The sequence below is a fragment of the Bipolaris sorokiniana genome, assembly GCF_000338995.1.
Source record: "Bipolaris sorokiniana ND90Pr unplaced genomic scaffold COCSAscaffold_6, whole genome shotgun sequence".
NCBI lineage: Eukaryota > Fungi > Ascomycota > Dothideomycetes > Pleosporales > Pleosporaceae > Bipolaris > Bipolaris sorokiniana.
This window is the reverse complement of record NW_006911900.1, coordinates 569,041-588,569: the sequence shown is the minus strand read 5'-3', so window position 1 is coordinate 588,569 and position 19,529 is coordinate 569,041. Positions and strand designations below refer to the sequence as shown.

Genomic DNA, 19,529 nt, shown 5'->3' with positions numbered 1-19,529 from the left:
TTCTGTCTGTGGAGCCATCCAAAGCCGGTGGATGATTTTCCTTGCGCTCGGCTCCATCGCCGGGACAAGCCAAGCACCAACTCAACGGCTCCGAAGCCGAGTTATTTTGAGTCCAAAAGTGCTTTATCTTTCAGTCACGCCCTCAAAAGACGGGTCCTTTACTGAACCACCTGCATCGCCGAGACCAGCAACGGGGCGGTTGTATGACCAGCCTGCAAACTGCTGTTGCATCGTCTGGGAGAGCATCGGTCCATCGACATACGAGTCCGTCGGCGCCTCGGAAGTGAACTCGCGGTCGAAGTTTGCAGTGTCCTTTGCGTCGACCTGCGGTCTATTAGCATGCGTCCATATTTGGGTATTGTGAGTATACATACCACATTGGGCTTGAAGCTAGGCTCGTACTTTCTCTCAAGCAGCTTTCGCCAGTCGATACTATGGAAGAAGTAGTGTGCCTTGATTTCCGCTGCGCCCTTGGCTCCTAACCGCTTCTCTGCATTGCGGTCTAACAGGCGAGTCAACAAGTCGCGCGCAGCTGGCGGCACGACTTCGGGGCCTGGGAAATGAAGAGGCTCGGTAAGAATCTTGCGGTACATGTCGTTGGTGTTTTCATCGTAAAATGGTGGCAGACCAGTCAACATCTCATATAGCAACACACCAAGCGTCCACCAATCCACGGCCTTGGTATAGCCAGCACCAGTCAGAAGCTCAGGAGCAAGGTATTCTGGGGTTCCGCAGAACGCTATGCAGGGTCAGTGTCAGGATGCGGCAAGGGTCCTAAGCAACTTACTGTTTGTCCTGTCTTCGTCCTTCATGTCAAGCTTGCAGAGACCAAAGTCGCAGAGAGCAATGTGTCCAGTGTAGTCGAGCAGAATGTTCTCTGGCTTCAAGTCACGGTAGATGACATTGAAACCGTGTAGACATTCCAGAGCACAAAGAAGTTCAGCAGCATAAAATCGGGCTCGGTTGATATCGAAACGCTGCTCCTTCTGCAGATGATGGAAAAGCTCGCCACCATTGACAAATGCTAGAACTAGGTAGAGCTTCTCTGGCGACTGGAACGAAAATTTCAGTGGCACAATGAAGGGGTTGTTGATCTGGGCTAATACTGAACGTTCGGCTAGGGTATGCGCGACTTCAGAGCGGGAAATAATGTGTGCTTTGCGGATAGTCTTGAGGGCGTAGATTCGGTGCGTGTCCTTTTTCCTATTTTCTGTGAGCATACGAGAGATGGGAGCAGAAGAGTAAGCACATACTGCACCTGCATGACCTTTCCAAAACTGCCTTTGCCTACAACCTTGAGGAGCTCAAAGTCATCGATTGAAAGACGGTCCTGTCGGTTCTCGACGAAGTTAACGCCAACCTTCATTTGACCACTACCAAATTGCACGGGTATCCAGTCAGCGCCGGCCTGGCCAGATCCGTCTTCTGCCTTTGCCGGCTTTCCATCTTGCTGCTGCTGCTCCTCGAATCGTGGCGTGACCTTGAGAGTACCGATAAAGATGTCTTCACTGCGACCAGCAGTAGGTGCGGCGGAAGGGTTGCGGATGTAGAGCGAGACAGTGACGTCGGTAGCGCGGGACACATCGAACTTGTACTGGGTGTTGCTGCCGGCCCAAAGAGGGTTCTCGGGAGTGCCTGAGACGGCGTTGATGAAGACTTGTTGCTTGTCGAAGTCGACCAGGGCGTAGGGAAGGTGTTTCGAAGAATAACGACCGTGAATGGTGGGTGCTGCGTTGATGCTGCCAGCAGCAGACTGTGGGCGGCCGGCGTAGGAGCCAGCGGCGTTGCGAGAGGACGAGCCAGGGCGCATTGAGCCAGCGACAGAGAGGCCGCCACCCTGGGACAAGGAGCCCTGGTGGTGGCCCTGGCCGCTGAATTGCTGTTCAGCGCCCGGAGGCAGCGAGAATTTCTGACCCTCATGCAGGGTGACTATGAGGATACCTGGGCGCAGGGGCCCAGCAGGCGCGGACGAGTGTGCTTCGGACGCAGCTATATCTGTGATTAGCAGAGGCGAAAGCAGGAGTGGGAGCGTGTGTTTGTACCAATGCCATTGTCCTTTGCGTCTGTGAGGCTGCTCGCATGGCTTGAGGCCTTGGGCGTGGCCTGGTCGTTGACTATTGTGGACGTCGACGACGAGCGACTGAATGTGTTGGCCAAGGGCGCCAGGTGCGTCTCCTTGAGTTCTGCAATGGTGGTTAGAATTGGAGCGGCAGCGCAGACGAGGGGAAGGGACACGCACTCTTGGTGAGCTTCCAAGACATGGTTGCGGCAGCTCAGCGGTGGTTAGGTGCAGAAAGACAGACGAATATGGTCAGAGGGTGGAGACTTGGGGGCAGGCGGCGAGAGAGAGGGGGTGTGCGCACCCAAGGAGCGGCGGTGCAGCTTATGAGGGCAGAGTGGGCGTGGGTTTGCTGTTGGCGCAGAGGCGGCGGAAAGGAGAGAGAGGCACAGAAGAAAGCTTCAGGGAGCGTCGACAGTGGCAACGTGTCTGGTGTCCGAGAGCCGCCCAGCGCTTTGAGTACGCTTCTCCAGAGCTCGAGATAGGGTCTCACGTTTGAGGGGTCATTGGGTCGCTAGCCTTAATCTCGGCCGGCGGCGACCAGGTCGTGTTTCCCGCACTGACACGCCCATTCGCGCCCTCTGTCATTTCCCAGTGTTTAGACCCGCCCCTGCGACGAGCAAAGACACGGGCCGGGCGCAATTCTCTCCTCTTTGCTGGCGACAACGGGTGCCGGGAGACGCGACATGTTGTAACAGATCCCTAGGGCAGTGTGTGCAGCGTGCAGTGCAGTGCGTCTGCGTACTTGCGTTGTCTGCTCGCCTCGGCTGCAGCTTCCGCCGCGGGCAACCTCCTATTGCGCGTACATAGACACATACACACACACATCACCGCATACCAGCCCGCCAACGTCCGTCATTCTGCATCACCACCACCGTCCGACATCGCATCGCATCGCATCGACGTCCCGAGACCTGGAGACGCGCATCCGTGCAGCCCTGGGGCCCTGTCGTCCCGCCGTGTTGCAGCCCAGCTGGCGGCTTTACCGCTAGTCCGCTGCCTGCGAACTGACACGCGCGTCTGCAGTGCCCTGCGCACAGCCACATGTCCTGTCTCACCTCCGCGCGCCCAACCCAACCCCAAACCTGACCCGTCCAGTGTGGTCGCCTAGTGCAGTCTGTGTGGCGACGACGACGACGACACTTGCTCACCTGCCTCCCCACACCCAGCCGAGCGGGGTACCATGGGCGTCATCAAGAAGAAGACAGGTGCCCGCGGTACCGAGGGCGGCACAAAGTATGTTTGCGACGTCTGCTCGTCCGACATCACGTCAACGGTCCGTTTATGCCTTGCTCTCTCTGTTCTCATTGCACGCGTGTTAACCCTCCCTGCAGGTCCGCATTCGCTGCGCCGAGGAAGTATGCCACGAGTATGACCTCTGCGTGCCATGCTTCGCCGAGGGCAAAGCCACAAAAGACCACCAGCCTGCGAAGCACAAGTTCAAGGTCATCGAGCAGCATTCGATTCCTATTTTTACCGAGGACTGGGGCGCCGACGAGGAGCTGGCTCTCCTAGAGGGAGCAGAGACGTATGGCCTAGGTTCCTGGGCAGACATTGCTGACCACATTGGCGGCTTCCGCGAAAAAGACGAAGTGCGAGACCACTACATCGACACGTACTTAAACAGCCCCAGCTTCCCCCTGCCGGAACACTGCAGCAAGGATGACACCGAGCTCAGCACTCGCATACCGCGTCACGAGTTCCAGGCGAGGAAGAAGCGGAGAATCGAGAAGAAGAAGGAAGAGGCTGCCAGTCGCGAGCCCGAGGCTCCCAAGCAGAAACCCACGGCCAGTGTCCCCGCATGTCACGAGGTCCAAGGCTATATGCCAGGTCGTTTGGAGTTTGAGACGGAGTATTTCAACGAGGCAGAAGAGGCGGTTCAGCACATGCAGTTCGAGCCGGGCGATGGCATCAATCCCCGCACCGGCGAGATTGAACCCGAAATGGAGCTGAAGATGGTCATTATGGAAATCTACAACCACCGCCTGGATGCACGTGTGGAGAGGAAGAAGATTATATTCGAGCACCAGCTGCTCGAGTATCGCAAAAATCAACTGGCAGACAAGAAGCGCACAAAGGAAGAGAAGGATCTCATGAATAAAGCCAAGCCTTTTGCAAGAATGATGCTACACGCCGACTTTGAGCAGTTTTGCAAAGACCTCGAGTACGAGCACAATCTGCGACAGGCCATCTCACAACTACAGGAGTGGAGGAACATGCAGATTACCAGTCTCAAGGCTGGCGAAAAGTATGAGCAGGAAAAGCAGCAACGGCAGACCAGGCCACCGCCCATTGGCCAGTTCGACCGTCTCGCGTCCAGTAGGATGGCAAAGCCCCAGCCTCCTTTTGAGCAGCCATCAGCCGCCACTGCATTGCTTGCGCAAGAACTTCCCCTGCACGTCAAACAGAGCAGCGGATTGAGTACACCGCCGCCAGATTGTGCCCCCAACAATACTAATGGTGTTAACGGCACCAATGGAGTGACGAGCCCCCAGTTTGCAAAGACCAAATTTGTACCTAAGCCACTTCCTAACACAGTGCCTCTGAAGTTTGGCAAAGAGTCAAAGGCAGATCTTCAATTGCTTAATGCTGAGGAGGTAGAACTGTGCAGCGTCCTGCGCATCATGCCGAAACCATATATCGCGCTCAAGGAAATGGTTCTTCGTGCGGCCCTCCTTAATGGCGGTGCGCTCAAGAAGAAGACGGCCAAGGAGATTTGTAAGATTGATACCAACAAGTCATCGCAGTTGTTTGAATATTTTGTGCATAGCGGGTGGATAGCACGGGCATAGGAGGTACCTGTTGAGTGAGAGGAGGAGAGGGATGATGGTGAGGAAGAGGATGCAAGTCATATGTACGAGGAGAGAGAGGACAATGATGATCTGTATGAGGAGGTATCGGGCGAGGAGGATCCAGCTGCTGATTAGATGGCGTCTAGGTAGGGTATACCCTGGTCACGGGAGGCGTTGTAACTTCGTACGTAGATGGCATTACCGCTTGCACATCATTTGTTGAATACACATTATTCATACGCCCTCCAAAAGGCGCTCAACAGACTCACGATGCGGCCAATGTCGCGACCACCTTGACGATGGCTGTCCAAGCTCCTCGCTACTCGCTACCCAGCGACGGCTTACCATAAACAAACGGTTGACTTGCACGGTTCCCCACTCGCATCTCCATCACCACACACGCCACGCCCATTATGAAGCTCTAACTAATTCTCCGATTCCTGGGGACTTGCCGACTACCGAAGCTTTCGAGAAGCAGCACCCGCCATCCTTGCACCAAGGCTGACCTCATTCGTCCGCTCCGCTAGCCGTCCCTGAAACTACGTCCCACAGGCAACCCCGATCCACCTCCCTGCATGGCCGCCCAGTTGCGCTATCCCAACGACATGCCTGGACCGTATACTTTTTCGCCATCGCATACACGTGGAGATTCGCGGAATAGCTGCTTCGACTCGACGAGGCGGTACTCGCTTGCGTCTGAAACCACTGGTCGCCAGGTGATTGACTCGGATGCGCACGAGACCCGGAAGCGATCGCGATATGGCGACAACGCTGCGCAGGGCTCTTGGAGCGACTACCCCTTGAGCAACAACCGCTTCGTCAATAACAAGAGTCCACCTCCGCTCGCAAACGACCGCTACGAACTAGCCGGGGGGATGGATGGGCCACAGACATTCGGACGGCGAGACGGCGACTACGACGACTACTTCAACCTCCAAAGCCAGCGCGGCACCTGGTCTGTACCCCCGACTCCCCAGGTTGGCCTCTCTACGCAGGCGGCGGCTGGAGAGATGCACACAACACCGAATGGAAGCAAGGCTTGGTCATTGATCAGCCTTGTAGGCGGAGTAGCCGGCAAGCTGTTTGAGTTTTGCACGGTACCTTTCCGCGGCTTCCAAGCAGGCAGTGGACAGAAATACAACATCGAATCGAATGCGGATGTGGCAGAGAAACTTGGTCTTCAGGACGATCCCTACCACCCAGGACCCGTCCAGCAACCAACCCCAGGCACATTCCCACGCGACGATTACGGCATCCAACCATTTCCCTCCATAACCCCAGAGCGCCCGCGATTAGCAAAACGCCTGCGCACAACGGACAACTGGGTCATGGTCGGCACAGACTGCGAAACAGAATCCCGACCAGGTACACCGCGCCTATCCGAGCGACGACTCCCCGGCCACGGCCGCTCGCCCTCCTCCCAAATCCCGCGCCCCGTTTCCCGCGCAAACCTCTCCACCCCATCCCAAAAGCGCCCCTCTCTAATCCCCGTCTCGCGCCGCTCAACAACAGACCGCCACTCCTTACACAGCCCCGCCCCTTCGCTTTCGAAATTCTCACCTGGTACCCCTGCCCCTTCGCGCTCCTACTCCCGTCTTAGCTACGGCTCTCCCACTGCGTTTTTCGATAAGAATACTAGTGTGGCGAGTCCCTTGCCGCAGGAGAGCCAACGCTTGATTGATAAGGTAAGGAGGGAGGAGATGGAGGAGGATGAGCGGATGCGAAGGATGAGTTTGCAGATGTCGGCTATGCTTAAGGAGGCGAATGAGGCGTTGGGGGCCAAGTTTGAGGTGGAGATGTTTGACGATGATGATTTGTGAAGAGGTGGCGGTTTTGATTGGGGGGGTTCGGTGTGTGTAATGTATGGAGAAACGTTTATTTGTGTTCTACTGGAAAGATTGCTCATGATTATTTCGTGGTTGTTTATCTGCGATATGGGGCGTCTAAGGGAGGTGTTTCTTTTTGGCGTTGCTTTCATGTTCTTTTTTTTTGGAGCGAATTCAGAATGTTTTCTTCTGGATCTTTTTGAGTACCCAGTTTTTTCTCTCCCTATACCCTTGATTCCAAAAATCGCCCTTTAGTAGGTGAACGTATATGTCAGAACTAGGCTTACGTGAGTGCTATCTCACTTCTTTTTAAATTCGTTGGAGTGAAGTAGAATCTATATTTTCAATCGACTTTGTAAAAAATAAAAATAGAAAGGTGACTTACGACTAGTAAAGTCATACGTAAAAAGGGTATATATATACAGCTACGGGAAACTGCCAAACTATGAACTTATGATACAAGAAACATACAAAGAGAAGAAGAAAAATATGTTAATCCTGCCCAACGCCCCAAATACACCCCCGTCCCAAACCGGCATAACCCTCCAATCCACATCAGTTGAACTCTGCAAGGAGAATTTCACCCAAGCAACCTCCCCAACCCCCCACCCAAACTAACACTCAGACTAAAACTCAACTTCACCCCTTTCCCTTGCACCGACACCTCACTCGTCCTTCCTCCCCACTCCCTCCTCAACTGCGCCCTCTGCTGCAACACACTCGGTCTCTGCGGTCTGTCTACCTTCGCACTGTCCCTCCTCGCCATCCACAGCGCCTGATTCTCCTGACTATCCTTGCGAAGCGGCTCGAGCATAGCATTTACACCAGCAACCTGGTGCGGCGGGATATTGCCAGAGAGAAGGGTTCCGTCTTTGAGGTGGAGGAGGAAGGAGGAGTAGCGGTAGGGATGTAGCGTTACACTATGTACCTCACCCATCCTACTCGTATCTTTCTTTTCTTGTAAGAGGGAAAGGAGGGAGGGGTAGCAGGTTAAATCCCACACAGCAGCATTCTTCTCGGTGATTAAAGCGAAACTCGCATCCGCGCCTAACACGACGATGCGTGGACGGTCGCGCCACTTGCCATCTTTTATATTTTTCTCAAGCGCGGAGAGTAGCGCTGGGGGTAGGTTTTGCCAGAGATAACTTGAAGAGTCGTGGGTGAAGAAGGAGGAGTTGTAAGGGCCTAGGTAGCAGCGGAGCTGCGCTACGTTGCGGTTGGGGGCGTGGATGAAGGAGAGAAGGTCCGGGGGTAAAGGGCCGGAAGATTCGACGTGAGAGGTGCCGGTGGTGGAGCGGTAGGTCAGGATGAAGCTGTCTTCGAAGCCGAGGGTTAGGTGGTGGATGGTCTGGAGTTGGGTGGATTGGAGGAGGCGGGAGAGTTTGGGGGGGAGGCGGGTGCTATAGTTTACATCAGAGTACGCATTAGTATGCTGTAATTGTTTACACTTGCTACATGGTATACTACTACAAGTAACTAATTCGAAGGGGGCTAGTCAAGGGCTCTAAAGTAGTAGGAGAAAAAAAGGGGAAGCCATACTATTCTCGCGCCGACGGACACTGGAAAAAGTGGCTGCCCCGCTGCCCAAACGTAAACGTTGAGTCGCACATTTACGGCGTGCCAGCGGGAAACTCGCTAATTTGGATTTCAAGCGCGCGCGCGCTGGCGCTGGTGGGCGGTTCGGTCTAGATCTGGGGTTGTTGTCTTCTAGGCGGTGTGCAAAAAGACCGCAGTAGCAGACAAGTTGCAAAAGCGGGTATTGTCCGTTGGTTCTGGGTGCTATAAATCTTAACAACAACTTGTAGACACCTAACAAAAGCAACGGTAAGAAAGTTGGGGTAAACCAACAAACGAGAGGGATTCTATTGTTGTCAACAGGTTGTTGTCCCGCCTTTTTGCCAAGCTTGATCGACTACAGGGTGCAAACAGGAATAAGCCAAGTTGGCGAAGCCAAAAGCATTAACGGCGAAGAGCCCATACTATTACTTTGCGTTTCAGGCCGTCGTGGATAAGACAAAAAAAAGGGGAAGAAGGGTTTAAAGGACCTCCCGACAGAACGTCCGCTTTGTAGTACATATCATCGGTGAGTGGCCCTACAAACTAGGCAAAAAAAGGATACAAGATTAGTTGCTCGTAACTAACATTTTTTGCGGCTTTTGAGTGATTCGTAAATCATATATGACGTCATAACCGATCATTCTCCCACCCAATCGCAACGTCCACGGCTCGAGCAAATGAGTAGCAGCACAGCGAGTACCGCGTCGTTCTTCTCGTTTGGTCCAAACGATAGCTTTGTATCTAAAAGCGCGGCGGGACTACAGTAGTATGTTCAATCACCATCAACCACCATCACCACCACTACCATCACCACCGTCACTACTCCTCTCCTCCCCGCCAACCCTCCTTAAACACGCGCGCACGTATAAAATAAATAAAAAATAAATCCCTAACCCACCCCACTGTCGCAACCTCCCATCTAGTCTCCAAGACCAGCTCCTCAGCAGAGCAGTATCAGAAGTCCACTGGGCGGTCCTCGGGCCCTCGCAAGAATCCTGGGTGCTCAGCTCCAAAGACAGCGCAGGCAAGAGTAGTTTGAAATGGGGTTCCGCAGTGCCTTCTCGGCTGCAGGCCGTGCTCAATAAAACATGGCATTCGCCGCATCTCCGTGCGTTCCTCGGCCCAGATGACGGGTTCCTCGTGTGGCACCCTGACCTCATCCGCTGGGGCAATCTGCCTACGGCCCTCGAAGATGCATTGCAGTCGTGGCTGACGCCGTCGGGATGGCGCGTGGGACCCCCGCGGATGGTGACGTGGGGACCTGACGGCGCGTTTTTCGCAATGAGCGAGTACGGAGATGTGGTGTTCAAGCTAGGTGAAGGCGATGCGTGGGAGATTTACAAAGAGACAGTTGAGGAATGGAAGGCGGAAAAGGGGTTTCAGTGGAATCAGCTATCATACATTGCTCTTGATCCTTCGAGTGCGGACCAGTTTATCGCGGTGAGGAAAGATGGCACGTGGGCGGGTTCGATTGACGATGTCAATGAAGATGCGCTTGAGGGATTTGCGCTGAATTTCTTTGCCAAGACGAAAAGTAAGCATAAGGCTAAACAGAGTACGTCGCAGCCTGGCAGTGGCCAGCCGCAGAATGGGACGGCAGAGTCGGAGGAAAAGAAGAAGGAGGCCGCGACTAAGGCACTGTATGAGAAGTGGTCGGTCGAGACGGAGAGCATGTTTGCGGCGGCGGCTGCGGCGGCGGCGGGCCCGAAACAGAAAACTCCAAGGAAGATTCAGGTTCGTTCGCAGTCGACTAGCTCGGATACGCCGCCGCCGTTGCATCGGTTACCTTCTTCTTCGCCGAAGCTTTTCACGATGTTTCCGTATCTGCCAGGTACTCTCACTACGTGTGCGTTGCCAGCGTGCAAGATGCTCAAGCTGGAAGAGAATAGCATACACGCCTGTCATCATGATGTGGAGAAGTTGCTTCGTGCAAGTGGGCTGTATAGTTATGAGTGGTTGCGTCAAGAGCGATTACGATGGCATCCTGATCGGTTTGGGAGACTGTGTGCGGAGGAGTGGAGAGAGACGGGAAAGAAGCTTGCGGGCGAGATGTTTAAGCTTATGAGCGTTTTGATGGAGGATCTCAAGGGAGATGCGGGGCAAGGGGGTAGTAGAGGTTCGTAGATGTATGAAGGAATCACAGTCATCGTGAGGGCTCGAGTGTGATGTTGTGATGTGACAGACATGAGTGACTAGCAATGGATAAAAGACGGGTCAGAGAAACGAAGAATGGATTGAAAAGCAAGTGAGTAGACTACAAAGAAGTGTAGAGCAATAGAGGAGACGGAGGGTACAAGAAAGGTACAAACAAAGGGGCATATCGCTGCGAGTATGCGCTTAAGTTCAGCCGAACGAAACAACGAGCAAGAACATGCGAAACCGTGCAGCCGACAAGGCAATCCCTCACCCAGTGAGCCACTCACTCAACGCGCATTCATCCGATAAGAGGAGAACCAGCCAGAACACTTCAAGCAGGGCAGAAAGTCTCCGTCTCGTAACAAACCTCTACGATCGCCGTCTCATCAACGCGAACACACTTGTTCATCTCGCTACAGTCAAACCTCTGCTTGCACCCCTGTTTATCAATCAGCTTCAAAGCCTACATCACTGAAAGCATGTAATCCAAAAGGGAAGAAACCCACACGACAATCTCTGTCCCCAGGAATGCAGGCACGGCAGTCGGAGTACCCAAACTTCAGCGACAGCACCGAACCATCGTCTTGAATATCCCACGGCTTGCCAATGATCGACCCGTTGTTGGAAGCAACAGTATTTGCGTCGCGTTGAATGAGAAGTGTAGCTGCGCGACCGAGAATCTTGTCCGAGGCTGTAGAAGCATTTGCGGTGCTCTGCATATCGATACAGATATTACGGCTACCTAAGAGGCTGTTGCAGAACAAGTTGCCGCCGCAGTCGGGGCAGGCGAAGGTGCACTCCTGTATTTGAATGTATCAGCAGGGATGTTGCCGATAGTGGCATGTTAGGGGAGGGAGGTTGGACATACCTGACAGGCTGAAGCGTCTCCACAAATTTTGCAAGATGCTTCCTTGGTGTTGTAATGCTGGCGGGAGAGCAGACCAGAGACTCGGGGCCCGTGGGCTGTTGTGAAGGACGGGGTTGGAGAGCTGGCGCTTGGGGTTTTGGGGATTATCAAGTTGTTCCTGCTGTCGAGCATGATGGGTTTCGTGATGGGTGCCAGAGGTACAAGGGTCTTGGTGGAGACGATAGTGCTGTCGGGATCAATGGGTACGATGCTGACTTCCCTGAAAACCGTCTTGGTAGTTTTGGTCGGGAAGGGAGTGAGGACGGTGGTTGTCGTTGTTACAACAGTAGATACTGTGATAGTAACCGAGGGTTCGCCTGTGATTGTGGGCAGAGGTGCAATCGTAGCCACGGACCTCGCCTGACGTGAGGCTGTGATTGTTTCCGCAGATATCGGTGTAGACACAGGCAAGTAGTAGATAGTCTTCGTCTTGGTCACAACTGGCGGAGGGACGGGATCGCAGGGGACCAGGTACTTGGGTCGTACACTCATGCACATGGACACGCCTGATTTGGGGTCGACACACTTGAAGTGTTGGCACTGGGCACAGTCACTATGGCATTCCTAGCACATCGAGGATTAGCGCCATGATATGAGAAATGGGACTAGAGGAGCGCGACGTACCGGACATTCAGTTAAATCGCATTCTTCACATTGGTCTCCTGCGAAGGCGACGTGACGGCCGAAAAGTGGTTGTGTATTTGCGTGAAGGGAGACGTTCTGGCTGCGTCGAGTCAATCGGTCATCGTCCTGGGGCGTGTCAGTGAACCATCTATCAAAAATCTGCATCGAATTCACTGGAAGACCAAACATTGGAAAGATTGAACGAAGAGAACTTACCATACTAAGCGCTACGGCTAAAGAGGTGGCATTGACCTTAGGAAACCTGGCAACGCGTACGGCTATGGCGGTTGCATTGGCACTCCTCGCAGACCGCTCAGGATATGATCCTTCGTCAGGGTGAACAGACTCTGAAGCAGCGATGCTTGTAGCAGCGGCGGCATCATGATAGTACGAGCAGTGGTTGTTCCTGTCACAACCGATCCGCCAGTTACCGTCAACGTGATCAGATTCTGAAGGATATGCTTCGCCAAGGGCCTTGCTGAACTTCGACTTGGTGGTGGGAGTGACCTGCATAGCAATGCCCACAGCAATGAAGCTAACAAGAATGCTAGCGGTGACGCGCATAATGACTAACGTTGTTGCTGAGACTCGATAGCTTCGGGTGCGGGAGGATGGGTGCGGGTAAGGATGCTGGTGTTGGACGAATGGAGAAGAGTTGATGGGATGGGATGGATGTGAAGAAGAATGGAGAGTTGGAACTAGAAGGATGGCTTATATACACTGGAATGAGTATGCGCTGTTGATAATTGTTGGGAATCTGTGGCGAGAAGCTGCTGCCGTTGAAACTTGATGTTTACCTTTGACTTGAACTTGCGAGAAGGAACGGGTTTGTCGAGTAGCATTCGCGATCTACTAAAGATGGCAAGAGCAGACAACACATGTGCTAAACAAAGAAAGTAGCCACGAACGGATTTGTGTTCGAAATCATGAGAGTAATATGGCCTTGTTAAGTGCTTATTTGGTGATATGGCACGAACGACCTATATTAGACACGCCAACGTAGCTTGATGTAAAAGGTAGCTGCAGTGTTCATTTATACTACAGTCGATCCCCCTACAATGCACCACCTATGACTTCCTTGGAGCATCATCAACCACTCAGTAGCGTCAGTGTATCAGGGAAAGTTGCACGCGGCAACCAGCAGGAATTTTTGGTTGAACAGATACAAAGCCCAGCTCCTGATTAACGGAACGGATATTCTAGCCCTGTCACCAATTAGGTCTTGTCAGGTTCTGACGTCGCGCTTACACCGTCGGGAACACAGGGATGACACTACTAATGAGTGCTCCAGCCGCAATTTGACAAGTACCGTGAAGTGAGGAGAGACAGGCGGCGGCTTCACCCTCATCGATATGCATGCCCTTCACTCACATTCACGGCATCCTGGGTTGCGGCTCAGCAGTCACTGATGAAGCAAACGCCTATAGACTCACCCAAGCCTGCTCCCCTAGGCAACGGAGCCAGCTTCGCTTAGGCTCTGGTTTCTTTTCCTGCCACTTCCCAGAGTTGTTGCACACTTGGAGTGCAGTATATCTACTGCTTCATCTCTCATAACAACTCCTACTCCATCAGTCCATCACTCTCAACTCCCCGCCATGGCTCTCAACGACGCTCCAGACATGTTTATGAGCCTTCCACTCGAGGTAAGACACTCCATCTTTGAGTATCTATCAGACCGTGCATCATCAGCCGGCAAGAATAACCCCAAGCGGCTTCTACTCCACTGGTTTGAGAAGGAGGAGTCCGAGAACATCATTGTTGCGTACATGCGCGATCACCCAACCGTACCTGAGCCGCTTTTTTGTTACAGCTGGAACGATGTCATCTCTGCAAGCGAGGATGATGGCGGCAGCGATAGCGACACCACTGAGGAACATGAGACGGACACAGAAGAGGAAGAAGAAGATGATGAGCAGGACGATGACGAAAATGACGACGACGAAGAAGAAGAAGATAGCGAAGACGACGAAGAAGTCGGCTATCTGAACGCGACTGAGACTGTTGGAAATGGTACTTACAACAGTTTGTATCAGCCTTCTGTGTATCCCAACGCTAAGTGGCGTCATGTTCCAAACTTCATATCCTTGACCCACTTTCCGCCACCTGTCGAGCTACTCCTGACGTCCAGACAACTGAACATCGAAGCCAAGAACTGGTTCTACAATGTCGCTGTCCTACGCATCAATGCGACTCGCAACATTGCTCATACATCCTTCTTCGAGGAAGCGTTGGGGCAGATTGCCAATGCCGCTTTCTCGCCTATGCGGAACATTCGAAAGGCTGAAGTGACGTTTGTTTGGGACTCTGCCTGGATGCGTACCGATGCGACTGGCCTTGCGGAGGCTGTCTTCCCTGCTCTTCTCCATCAGCGGGCTAGCTTCGTCTACAAGATATTGCTGAAAGCCCCTGATCTACAAAAGGTTGACATTAAGTGGTAAGTAGAAGCCGCAAACATACGAACCATGGAACAAGCTGATTTAATTCTTTATGCAGGCACGACTCTGTCCAAGATAATGAGAGTGCCAATCTGAAAATGGAAGTCCTCAAACACTTCCAGACGCTGTCGGCTACGGTCAATGTTGAGAAGCACTACCTCGAGACCGATGCTAAACCCAAAAAGCACAGCATCGCTGGCAAGCGTCGCCTTGAGTTTGAGAGCTTCTTGAGTGCCATGATTCTAGGCCATCCTTCTTAAGCCCGCTCTTTGCCCCTGCAGTCCCTCTCACCGGATGCGCGCATGCTCTTGAGACCTTCTCCACTCAGTCTGGAAGGATACTTCCTTGGTCTCCCCAGCTCATGTACAACCGACTATTTTCTTTCTTAGCAATCAGGCCTCTTCTTTTGTAACCCAAACATGTCCAATTGGCCAAGGGCACAGCTACAGGAAGGCTCCGCGGTACAGATTAGGCGTTTGATAATATCCGAAGGACATGCAGATTGGTGGTTACACGTTACATTTACCCACAAAGGGAGGCCTCATAATGCAAACGATGTCCCGAAAATTTCTCCACCTGCATATTTGTGCTGCATGTTTCATTGGCTGTGAGTTGAATTCAATCCCACTCAGATACTAAGGCCCACGCGGACCTGTTTGCGATATGCCGAGGTACCCCCCATCTCGTAGGCGAGATGCAATCCTTTTTAGGTGTTGGTACAAGCACATCTTTCATCCCCCCGGACGGCCGCAATTGACCGAATCCGGGTTGAAGTGCGGGGAGGGAACACCTGACAGTGTGCTTACTTACATTTCACCACCCGCGCAAAAGATTTGCATGGCACAAAAGGTTGCCATGAGTGGGGAATTGTTTTCGCACTAGCACTAGTACCACGCGGTGCCTCTAGTTTGCTATCCAGACGCCTCTCGAATGCGGAGCGGGTCCACTCGCAACACCAGAACCAGGCTACAAACAGTAAAAGATGCGGCTTTCGGTACTCAGAATGCGGGGCAGGCTCATGCCGGATGCTGCCCTCAGTGTATCAGGGTCCTAGTGGCTGACTCCTGACCCCTGACTTTCCGGGCAAGCAGGAGAGCATGCACATCTTGCTATATATGCTGCAGGAAGCCGGAGTGATTGCCCTTCAGGATTGCCTCCATCCCACCCCTTTTCCAATCAAGCCAGATCACCACTCGATCCGTATAATAATTCTCACCATGGGCATCTATTCCAAGCTTGCAGATGGTATCGAGGAAGTGGATGTCATCATTGCTGGAGGTCCGTTGCACTCCCTTCTTTTTAAGTACTGTCGTGAACCTAACGCGGTTGCTGTCTATAGGCGGAACAGCAGGATGTATCATAGCCGGCCGCCTCGCAGAAGACGACCCCTCCCTCTCCATTCTTGTGATTGAAGGCGGTGCAAACAACAAAGATGTTGCAAGTGTTGTAAATCCGGTTTTCTATCTACAGAATCTTCTGCCTACCACCAAAACAGCACTTTTCTACAAGGGCAACAAGGCTAAACAACTTGCTGACCGAGAGCCTATCGTACCGTGTGGTGGTACGCTTGGTGGAGGCAGCTCGATCAACTTCATGATGTACACTCGCGCACAACGCTCGGATTTTGACTCTTGGAACACCCCTGGTTGGTCGGCGGAAGAGGTATGGCCGCACCTAAAGAGACTCGAGACATATCACGGGCCAGGTAAGAAAGAACATCATGGCTACGATGGGCCTATAAATATCAGCGACGGCGGTTACCGTTGCCGTGAAGTGGAAGACGATTTCATCCGCGCTGCTGGGGAAGTCGGCGTCCCTGAGATTGAAGACCTGCAAAACTTGGAAGAAAACAACGGTGTTCAGCGATGGCAACGATACGTCTCACCGGACGGCAGACGTCAAGATACTGCACACAGATACATACACCCCAAGCTCGAACAGGAGCAGTACTCGAATCTTCACGTGCTTGTCGAATCGAAAGTCGTGCGCGTACTGTTTGACGAGAACAAGCGCGCAACTGGCGTAGAATACACACCAAATCCTGAATTTCAGTCCACCATTGGCCTCAGCATGCACCCAGTCAAGCAAGTGCGTGCTCGCAAGCTTGTCGTTGTCACATGTGGTGCCTGCGGCACACCACCAGTACTCGAACGCTCTGGTGTTGGTTCAAAGGAAATTCTCGAACGAGCCGGCGTGCCACTTGTAGAAGAACTACCAGGTGTAGGGAAAGACTACCAAGATCATCACCTCATTCTTTATCCCTTCAAGACCTCTCTCGAGCCACACCAAACAATGGATGCCATCCTCAGCGGACGCGCGGACGTAGCCAAAATGATGGAGAACAAAGATCCCATACTGGGCTGGAACGGCATAGACATATCCTCCAAGCTACGACCCACCGAAGACGAAGTCACCGCCCTCGGCCCAGAATTCAGAGAAGCCTGGGACCGAGACTTCAAAGACAACCCCAACATCCCTCTCATGCTATGCGGCCTAGTATCCGGATTCCTCGGCGACCCAACCAGCATCCCAGCCGGCCAATACGTTACCACCGGAACATACACCGCATACCCCTACTCTCGCGGCCACATGCACATCACAGGTCCCAAGCACGACGACGCGCTCGACTTCGACGTCGGCTTCTTCAACGACAAAGATGACATCGATCTCAAGAAGCAAATGTGGGCCTACAAGAAACAACGCGAAATCATGCGCCGCACAAACTTCTACCGCGGCGAACTCGCAGCAGGACATCCGCGCTTCCCCGCTAATTCCGCAGCCGCGGTCCAGGAATCTGTCACTGCGCCGTTGAAGGACGTCAAGGATCTGGTGTACACGAAGGAAGATGATGAGGCGATTGAGCAGTGGCTGAGGGAGAATGTGAATACGACCTGGCATTCGCTGGGCACGTGTAAGATGGCGCCAAGGGAGAAGGATGGTGTTGTGGATAAGGACCTGAATGTGTATGGTGTCAAGGGTCTCAAGATTGCGGATCTGAGTATTCCGCCAAAGAATGTGGGTGCAAATACGAATAACACGGCACTGATGATTGGAGAGAAGGCGGCGGAGATTATTATTCGCGAACTCAAGGGAGGGGCGGGGACACCGTAGGTGGGTTACACAGAAGAGCAAAGCAAGTCTTGAGCGTTTTCGATCTTCGAAATTGATATATATATATATGTATGTATGATAGCACGAGTTGTGAATTTACAATCTATACCTAAACCTCGCGTTCTCGCGATCTGTCAAATCCAAAAACTCTTCATTTTCCACTCGCTCACTTATACTATGTCTTTCCCGCTTCCCATTCTCCACTACGTAATACACCCGCAGCACGATGGCCAACCCCGCCGCAACCGCACACGTGGCGATAATCGTAATCTTCGCAGGTACAAAGTCCGGACTATCTTCCTTCCGAAACGTGAGCGGGCCGATGATATTGCCCAGGCAAAACGACATGAGGAGTACAGCGTTCATCGTCACTTTCTTCGTGTGCCCCGCGTAGTTAGCTGCGACCCACGAGTATAATAGCGGTAAGCTGGATCCGATACAGTTGGTCAGATAGTTTCCTATCAACTTGCCTGTTTTCGCTGAGCTAGGCAAAAAAGCCATGAGGCACCCACCCAACATTCCGGGTACCAGCAACGTAATGATGTTCAGCCCACGCTGGTTGAAGCGGCCGGCGAGGTACGTAGCTATCAAAATAGAAATTATACTGATGGCTCCTGAGGGGAGTTGCAGCAACGCGGTTGTTTTGGAGTCGAAGCCAAAGGATTTTATGAGGGTGGCTTGGTAGGAAGAGACTGCGCCGTTGGGCACGTTTGAGGAGATTGTGATGAGAGACAAAAGCCAGGTTTGGGGGTCTTTGAAGCATTCGAGGACTTGGTAGGGTTTGAAGGTGGTGTTTTCGATTCCGGTTTGGTTTGAGCGGAGGCGGGTTATGGCCCAGACTTTTTCAGAGGGGGTGAGGCGCGAGGACATGGGGTTGTCTGGGAGAAGGAATACCACTGGTGGTTTGTGGTGTTATTGGCTGAAAGATTTGAGATATGGAAAGAGACGTACCGGTTATGCCAACGGCGATGGTGACGAGACCGACGACGAGAAACATGGTTTGCCAACTTGTGAATGCGTCGCTGTGGTAATGTTGGAATCCGAAACTAATCAAGCTCCCGATCATTGTTCCGGTGCCAACGCCTAAGTACCAGATACCGGTTCTCAGCGGCTGTTCTGTTCGCTTGTACCACATGGAGGTGATGAGAATCAGACTGGGTGCGACGGCGGCTTCAAAACAACCAAGTAGCACACGTGTGGCGACCAGTGCGCCGTAGTTCTTACACAAGCATGTCAGCGCGGTGACTAGACCCCAGAGGATGACTGCGGAACCAAGGTACTTTGCAGTGGGTAGACGTTGCATAGCGTAGCCATGTGGGAACTCGACGACGAGATAGGAGACGTAGAAGAACAAGGCGAGGTTCGAGAACTGGTCTGTCGTTATGTTTGCGTCGTCGTAGAGGCCCATTACTGCTGCGTAGTTGACTATGATAAAAGATTAGTATGCTTGTTTGATTAAGGAATATTCAGCTACGTACCCAGTGTTTTGTCGAGATATTGAAGACAGTAACAGCACCACATAAGCGGCATAATCATCCAGTCGATCTTCCGAAGTAACCTACGTTCATCTTCAGGAGTAAGTTCACCAACATCGTGTGCTGTTCTTAGAAATTCGAGTGCTGAGTCGCCATTCTTGGTTGTCTCATGCACAGTGCCGATTTCAACGTCGGAATACTGTGGCGATGATGAAATTTCACCCGACTTTGACACGTCCTTCTCAAAGTCACCCATAGTTGATAGTTTGGAAGATAGAGGAGATTGAACCAGGATGAAAGGGAAGACATAGGTTCATAGAATATCTTTCTTTTAGTACGTTTATGCATGTGTGTCTGTCTCGTCCTTGCATACCGGCATAGAATGTGCCGCATCGCATGCACATGCCGACGTCGAAGCCGAACCCAATATGTTATTCCCACTTCAAGTCTACATTTTGCAGATCCTTCTCCATACCCTCCAATATATTGGCTAGACGTCGTGTTTCCTAAGTTCCATCTCTTATCGTGAGCCCTGTTCCGACATCGCACTGGGTATGCTAGATCTCTGGCCTTCACCGCGAGTAGCTTAGTGTGACCCCTCTTGTCG

At 52.6% G+C, this 19,529-nt stretch overlaps 9 protein-coding genes across 9 annotated transcripts; 5 read left to right on the top strand and 4 right to left on the bottom strand.

The window, feature by feature from the left end:
- Positions 1-123: 123 nt before the first annotated feature.
- Positions 124-2,261, bottom strand: COCSADRAFT_25802 (uncharacterized protein; the record flags this gene model as incomplete). The annotated part of the gene is made up of 6 exons (XM_007700860.1): positions 124-324; positions 375-739; positions 788-1,203; positions 1,254-1,995; positions 2,043-2,183; positions 2,240-2,261. 6 exons carry the CDS (start codon positions 2,259-2,261, stop codon positions 124-126), a joined length of 1,887 nt encoding a protein of 628 aa, XP_007699050.1.
- A 555-nt stretch (positions 2,262-2,816) lies between these two features.
- Positions 2,817-5,139, top strand: COCSADRAFT_314797 (uncharacterized protein). Its single transcript, XM_007701186.1, has 2 exons — positions 2,817-3,335; positions 3,394-5,139. The coding sequence occupies exons 1-2, from the start codon at positions 3,243-3,245 to the stop codon at positions 4,849-4,851; spliced, it is 1,551 nt and encodes a 516-aa protein (XP_007699376.1). The 5' UTR covers positions 2,817-3,242; the 3' UTR covers positions 4,852-5,139.
- Positions 5,140-5,456: 317 nt separating this feature from the next.
- Positions 5,457-6,671, top strand: COCSADRAFT_87740 (uncharacterized protein; the record flags this gene model as incomplete). Its single annotated transcript, XM_007701185.1, has 1 exon — positions 5,457-6,671. The coding sequence occupies one exon, from the start codon at positions 5,457-5,459 to the stop codon at positions 6,669-6,671; it is 1,215 nt and encodes a 404-aa protein (XP_007699375.1).
- A 610-nt stretch (positions 6,672-7,281) lies between these two features.
- COCSADRAFT_47038 (uncharacterized protein) lies at positions 7,282-8,287 on the bottom strand (the record flags this gene model as incomplete). The annotated part of the gene is made up of 2 exons (XM_007701014.1): positions 7,282-8,077; positions 8,217-8,287. Coding segments are annotated over 2 exons (867 nt in total), but the record flags the coding sequence as incomplete, so codon positions are not given.
- Positions 8,288-8,496: 209 nt separating this feature from the next.
- COCSADRAFT_115870 (uncharacterized protein) lies at positions 8,497-10,379 on the top strand. The gene is made up of 3 exons (XM_007701184.1): positions 8,497-8,760; positions 8,839-9,000; positions 9,158-10,379. Exons 2-3 carry the CDS (start codon positions 8,912-8,914, stop codon positions 10,356-10,358), a joined length of 1,290 nt encoding a protein of 429 aa, XP_007699374.1. The 5' UTR covers positions 8,497-8,760; positions 8,839-8,911; the 3' UTR covers positions 10,359-10,379.
- Positions 10,380-10,816: 437 nt separating this feature from the next.
- Positions 10,817-12,465, bottom strand: COCSADRAFT_25798 (uncharacterized protein; the record flags this gene model as incomplete). The annotated part of the gene is made up of 4 exons (XM_007700859.1): positions 10,817-11,170; positions 11,239-11,841; positions 11,902-12,060; positions 12,118-12,465. 4 exons carry the CDS (start codon positions 12,463-12,465, stop codon positions 10,817-10,819), a joined length of 1,464 nt encoding a protein of 487 aa, XP_007699049.1.
- Positions 12,466-13,496: 1,031 nt separating this feature from the next.
- COCSADRAFT_87819 (uncharacterized protein) lies at positions 13,497-14,596 on the top strand (the record flags this gene model as incomplete). The annotated part of the gene is made up of 2 exons (XM_007701183.1): positions 13,497-14,335; positions 14,395-14,596. The coding sequence occupies 2 exons, from the start codon at positions 13,497-13,499 to the stop codon at positions 14,594-14,596; spliced, it is 1,041 nt and encodes a 346-aa protein (XP_007699373.1).
- Positions 14,597-15,553: 957 nt separating this feature from the next.
- COCSADRAFT_88742 (uncharacterized protein) lies at positions 15,554-17,447 on the top strand (the record flags this gene model as incomplete). The annotated part of the gene is made up of 2 exons (XM_007701182.1): positions 15,554-15,614; positions 15,676-17,447. 2 exons carry the CDS (start codon positions 15,554-15,556, stop codon positions 17,445-17,447), a joined length of 1,833 nt encoding a protein of 610 aa, XP_007699372.1.
- Positions 17,448-17,543: 96 nt separating this feature from the next.
- On the bottom strand, positions 17,544-19,178 carry COCSADRAFT_87801 (uncharacterized protein; the record flags this gene model as incomplete). The annotated part of the gene is made up of 3 exons (XM_007701181.1): positions 17,544-18,343; positions 18,399-18,872; positions 18,926-19,178. The coding sequence occupies 3 exons, from the start codon at positions 19,176-19,178 to the stop codon at positions 17,544-17,546; spliced, it is 1,527 nt and encodes a 508-aa protein (XP_007699371.1).
- Positions 19,179-19,529: the final 351 nt, after the last annotated feature.

What these genes read in the sequence shown, in the direction of transcription:
- COCSADRAFT_115870 (XM_007701184.1), top strand. Translation starts at nt 8,912, where the DNA reads ATGAGTAGCAGCACAGCGAGTACCGCGTCGTTCTTCTCGTTTGGTCCA. An exon ending in AGCGCGGCGGGACTACAGTA is followed by an intron (nt 9,001 to 9,157) that starts GTATGTTCAATC and finishes CCTCCCATCTAG; the next exon opens with TCTCCAAGACCAGCTCCTCA.
- COCSADRAFT_314797 (XM_007701186.1), top strand. Translation starts at nt 3,243, where the DNA reads ATGGGCGTCATCAAGAAGAAGACAGGTGCCCGCGGTACCGAGGGCGGC. An exon ending in CGTCCGACATCACGTCAACG is followed by an intron (nt 3,336 to 3,393) that starts GTCCGTTTATGC and finishes CCCTCCCTGCAG; the next exon opens with GTCCGCATTCGCTGCGCCGA.